General features: G+C 30.8%; 1 protein-coding gene across 2 annotated transcripts; it reads right to left on the reverse strand.

Moving 5' to 3' along the window:
- Nucleotides 1-855: 855 nt before the first annotated feature.
- LOC101491349 (probable ubiquitin-like-specific protease 2B) lies at nucleotides 856-5,752 on the reverse strand. 2 transcript variants are annotated; one of them, XM_004497708.4, is made up of 10 exons: nucleotides 5,563-5,752; nucleotides 4,873-5,086; nucleotides 4,412-4,543; nucleotides 3,763-3,963; nucleotides 3,619-3,674; nucleotides 3,444-3,537; nucleotides 2,591-2,684; nucleotides 2,281-2,400; nucleotides 1,866-2,177; nucleotides 856-1,530 (listed from the first exon to the last, which is right to left on the reverse strand). In XM_004497708.4, the coding sequence occupies exons 1-10, from the start codon at nucleotides 5,654-5,656 to the stop codon at nucleotides 1,030-1,032; spliced, it is 1,818 nt and encodes a 605-aa protein (XP_004497765.1). In that variant the 5' UTR covers nucleotides 5,657-5,752; the 3' UTR covers nucleotides 856-1,029. The 2 variants fall into 2 exon arrangements, with proteins under 2 accessions (XP_004497765.1, XP_073223250.1); XM_073367149.1 differs by lacking the exon at nucleotides 4,412-4,543.
- Nucleotides 5,753-6,099: the final 347 nt, after the last annotated feature.

Consider the following 6,099-nt stretch of genomic DNA (forward strand, 5'->3'; position numbering starts at 1 on the left):
TACTATTTACAAAAGGCAATTATAGTTTTTTTTTTTTGTCACATAATATAATGCTATTTTTCAGTTTTGTCAAAAAATATAGAAGTACTGATTATAAGCGAATTAATTATAGAAATTTTTATTACCTTACTTTATTATGTGTTTTATTTTATTATTTTAATGGAAAATTCTTCTTTGACTTCCCATGATGATACATTAATATATTAGTTGCTGCTCATTTCTCGTGATATTTTGATAATTAATTTTATCTATATATGTTATGAAAGTCAATAATAATAATAAAAAAAAAATGTTTATTTATAATTTTTATTTTATATTTTTAACTAATCCGATGGACCAATCCGCTCCTTACCATCACTCAACTGTATTTTTAAAGTATTTAACGGCGAGTCAACTTAAATAAACAAATTAAAAATATGAGCAATTTATCTAAAAATTTAAATTTCTAAAATGCAATCTATCTAAAGTATTTAACGGCGAGTCAACTTAAATGCAACTTTTCTAAAAATTTAAATTTTTTTTCAAAACTTTATATGAATTAAAACTTATGCAATTTTTCAGATTTTTTTTTTTAAAATTTAAAAAATTTAGATGAATGTGAAACTCTTGAAATATAATTTTTCTACAATATTTAAAAAAAAAATGATTTTATCGAAATGTTAACAATTTAGAAAAATTTGAGTACCAAATAATTGGAGATAAAATGATATTTTATGTGTTTAGGAGGTGAGAGGTAAAAGTGACAAGATAGAAGATAAACTTTTTACTTTTAAAGTCACACTCATAGATGTTTATGTTGGTATTGTACACTAACAAAATATAATAATTAAACTTTAAAAAATTTAGTATTTGAAAAAACTCTAATTTTTCCTTATTATAAATGTTAATAAAAAATTAATCTACTATCTCTCTAACTAATGTTAGTATGATAGTCAGTATATTTTTGTGTATTTACAACTTAAGATTTTTATATATAATACAATATTATACTTGTTATTTATCTATTACAATTTAAAAAATTTGACCACTTCAAGCTCTCGTATTGCATAGACGCCTTTTCTTGGTGGACAAATGTCGACGCTCATTCTTCTTACCAGCACACGTAGTAGTTGCAAAATTGACCGCAGGAGGATAATCATTCACAGCTAAAAATTGCTTAATCTTTTCTATGGAGAGCCAATTTCTTACTCTACTTTTATCTTCAAGTGATTCTTTTTTATCTGGTGCACAACACGATGTATCTAGAGGTATAAGGCGTCTCTTCTTTGCAGCTTGCTCCTCACAAAAATCTGTATCGACTGCATCAGAAACTTGATGCCGTTGTAACGTTGGTGTCTCTTGACAGGACATATGTGCATACCCATTCTTGTTGCCAGCACTAATCATGTTCCAGTCTTCAGAAAAATTAATGAGGGAATCAACTGACAAATTGACAGTAGCATCACCATTCATATCGGGCAACTGTTCAAGGTTTTCTATGGACATCAAATTTATCTCTCCACATTTATCTTCAAGCAGTGGTCTAACTTCCTGTTGAAATACAAAAAGAAATCAGAAAATTTAGTGATGTCATTATGCATTTGAATACAACAAGACTGCAAACACAAAATTGTGTAACATAGTGTAAAATTGTAATCATAATATCATACTGAAAATTTATGTCCTGAGGCTGAGCATGTATAAATAGTATATAAAAATATGTTGAAATCATTGAAGCATTGAGTGAAGTTGAAAACTATAAGATCACAATATGATAATGATAATATATGCTATGACAAATTTAAGGAACAAGCTTAGTGCAGGTATCAACAATATCCTAATCATAATGCTATTATACGACAAAAACATGATAGATAGATAGATACCTCCGTTTCATATATTGAACCATTGAAATCCTGATTAGATGATAATTGGTCAAAAGATGGAGAACGCATATATGAAGCGAACGATATACCCATTTCTATTCCCCGGCCAGAATGGGAAGTTGATGTCTCTCCATTGATTGCATGACACTGACCAGCAATCATCTTATCACTATATTTTGAGCAGTGGGTGTCATCACCATCAGATGAAAAGTCTTCATGTGAACCATAGTTTTCCACTAGTTCAAAGATTAATTTATGTATAATTGTTCGCTTGAGAGAAGCCTCCGCAGGTATAAACCAATCCAAATTGAGCTAGAAAAATTCATATTATATTAGGTTAAATGCATATAAGCAGCCAAGATCCTATGCATAAATTGGCGATACAAAAAGTTGAAGAACCATGAAAACCACTTACAAAGTTAGAGAGCTTGGTCAGCTTAGATGGATTGAAATTAACTGGAGCTTCAGCCAAGAAGCGCTCTAGATAATGTAGCAAAAAGAGCCCACAGTCATATGAGTTTTCCTGTTGTGGTACCTGGTACGGACATTCAGTCAATAAACATCAGTCAAAACACCATCAAAAGGAGACAATAGAAAGACATTCCTTGAAAACTAGCAAATTAACAGATAATGAAAAGACTCAATTTGTTTCATTCATAAAAAAGAAATGTTTAAAGAAAAAACAATTGTCTCGTATATTGATGTGAAAATGGAAGAAGTAATACCCCAACAGGGAGAAACTGCATGTTCAAAAATCTTGCTAAAAGGTTTTCTCGACACGTATCCCCTTTTCTCTCTTTCCATTCTTCCCACAAATAACTGTCAATTCCAAATGATGAGTCAATATATAACCGTTATCTTTTACAATAGTGAGAATACAAACAAATTTAAGGAGTAGCAAATAAATAGTCGACAAAATAGACACTGACAAGTTGAGGACTGCCCAAGCCATATAAGCACTACCTAGGTCACATCTCTAGTCAATGTGGATCTCTCAAATCACACTCAAGATTGAACATCTAAAACATGAACTAATGTGGGTGGAATAACCGGAATCTCAACAGATTCCCTCACACCAAGAATTGATTTTACCAAAACCAAATAATCCATTAAGAGAAAGAAGAGAAGCAAGTTCAGACTTCAGGGTTTTAAGTTTAACTTCAGTGTGAAAACAAAAGAATCATAATCATATATCTTGTAGTGCTATATTTTGTAAGTTCCAACATCATGCATAACAAAAATATGTTCTATCCAAATTACTAAGTTCAGTAGAACTCCTAAATTGTGAAATTCAGCACTGTGTACATTCAAGTAACCTAGAAGCACAATCTGAGTCTTGTTTTTTATATTTAAAATATATGCATATGTGCAATTGAATTCAAGACAAGCCCTGGCACAACAGTTGGAGTTGTTGCATTTGGCTGGAGCACATGCTTAATTACAAAGCCAACTTTTGCGCAGGCGCGTGCATCACTTAAATATTTTTAATGAAAAATGCACATAAAACCAGCAGACAATTTGGACAACAAAAGAGGCAAGGGAGGCATGGAAGTGTGTAGTTGAGAAGTTCAAGAATACCTTTGCACAATCTCTTTCAGACCACTATGGTATCCCCTGACAGAATCCAAATGCAATATGCAGGGTACCCTATGTGACTCGCCCGGCTTTGTGTCTGAAATATGCATCATAACATAATCAATGACAATACATACATATGTTTAAGAGAAAGGATTTGAACAAGCAAAAAACTCACCATCAATATTAACCACTTCACCAGGATGACAAATTACTATTAAGCTCCAGTGAAGACTGCCATCATAGTCGAAATTTAATTCCAATCAGATCATCAATACAAATACAAACAATACAGAAAAATAAAAGTTTGATAGTCTCTTACTTGAAGTTCACAGGTATGAAAATATAATCCTTTTCAAACAAATTTACTTTTCTTGTCCATTTCCGAACACGTAGAAATGCTGCTTTTCCATCACAAGCATTGGATGGATTTTTGTCCATATTAGCCAGCTTTTGAAAGAAAAAACTATTGAAAAAATGGAACCTAGACTTTTTCTTCTTTTCAATCTTATTCTTCAGATATCTGCCAAAATTAAGATTTTTGAAACTGTTATATCCATTTTGTACAAGTTACAATGCATATCAGAATCCATATTGTTTTCTGTTTTTATTTGTTGCATGTTTAACATTATCACACTAATGAAATTCCTTTTTAACATTTTCTCTCTAAGTGCACACATATGGCTGTAATTTTTATCTCTAAAACTCATTTATGAGAATCATATGAATCAATGCATATACTTTAAACAAAGTAAAAGATATATACTCAAACAACAAAGGAGAAAAGATGAATGTTCCATGGTTCACACACTGTAATTGATATAAGAACTAAATGCAACTAATAAAGACAGAACAAAAGTGGAAAAATTATTAAAAAGACATTGTTAACGAAGTGATGAACAAAATTTTGAGCAAAAATACAGGTTAAAAAATGTAACTTCTAGAAGAAAAACATGCATATAAAAACTTACTGAATATAAAAATCAATAATGGTGTCATTTATATAGGTAGCTGGTTGTAATAGACCAATATCTCTCATAGTGAGAGTAACAGCATCTGGGTCCCCTCTTGGATATACAAGTTCTTTAAAAGGCTCCTTGAAACTGTCCAAATATGAAATGCCAGAATTAGCCATAGCTCCATCCCAAAAAATACCATGACATGTAGTGGCGGATCTTGACAAGTTTTATTGTGGGGGCCAACGAAAATAGATTATATACAAAACAATTTCAATTACTTTCATATATTTGATTTTGATGTAGTGGTAATTCTATGGTTTTTTAAATGTATTAAAAGTGTCCGGTTCGAATTCAAGTATTTACAATTTTATAAAAGTCTCTCCTACCACGAAACAACTACACAATTTAATATTACTAGGGATACATTTGTTATATATACCATATATTATAGATAAATATTGTTGTAGATATACCTATTTTTATCGAAGAAAATTTTTTTGGGGTGGCTGGGGCCTCCCTCTATCATAACTAAGCTCCGCCCTTGATTAAATGTCGAGGAGAACTCAGTAGAACAACTTGATGGAGTATTCTCATTCACAATTTTTTCCAATGTGCTCAGATCCATATCCAAATTAAAGTTACCACCAACTCCATCAACATCTTTATTGACCTTGTCTACTCGGGAAACTGTAAACATAATAAGTAACTTGGCTTAAAGAGAAGAAATTATCATAAAAACCATAACAGAATTGAAATGTCAAATTTTTATTAAAGAGAAAACAACGAGGTAGGATACATGACAAGAAAACATGCAAATTGAATTGGAAGTAATAAGCAGGACACTCAAACTAGGAATTGAACATCACTTTCTTGTTTCAGTTTTCCTATAAAGTTCTTGCAATTATTTTATCATCAACTCATTACACATTCTCATCTTAAACTGCCAAAATAGTATTTTGATATAAAAATCAATTTTTTTTATATCTCTGCAATCACAACTCAACAAATTAATCCATGCTCACAATACAACCATCATTTAAAAACATTGTTCTTACTTACAGAATTCAAAACATCAATAAATCATAAAATAGTATCATGAGGTTCTTGATCAACTACGTTCATCATAACAAGGAAATCAAGAAAGTTCCATAAAATCGTCTTACCGAAACTGAGAAACTCGTGAGATTGATCATTTGAATTGTCGGATACCTTCGAGGAATCGAGAGATTCCAAAACCCTAGACGGGAAGGAGTTCATTGTTCTGTGACTCCGGCAAGCTGGAGGGAAGAAACTCAGTGAATCGAGCGCGAAAACGAAGAGTGACGAATGGGTTTCAAAGTGTTTTCTTTTTCTTGGTTTGGCTTTAATTCGAGTACAAGTCTTATTAAATAGTATTACGGTTTAGTGTACGGAAAAAAAATCCTTTCGCAAATTAAAATTAAAATTTTCAAATAACAACTAAAAGCGAAAAAAAAAATTTATTTAGGACCAAAAAATTGACAATTTTTTTTTACAGGGACAAAAGTAAACTTTTAATATTTTATAGGGACTAAACTTATTTAGTAAAAAAAATTGTGTCTTATTAACATTTAAAAGAGACATATAAAGTCATACATAACAATCTCAAAAAATAATTAGAAAATTGTGTTCACTAAATTATCAAGATTTTATTTTCAACAACAAATAAATACACAATCTAG

This window comes from Cicer arietinum, chromosome 4 (genome assembly GCF_000331145.2).
Source record: "Cicer arietinum cultivar CDC Frontier isolate Library 1 chromosome 4, Cicar.CDCFrontier_v2.0, whole genome shotgun sequence".
In the NCBI taxonomy this organism is placed as follows: domain Eukaryota; kingdom Viridiplantae; phylum Streptophyta; class Magnoliopsida; order Fabales; family Fabaceae; genus Cicer; species Cicer arietinum.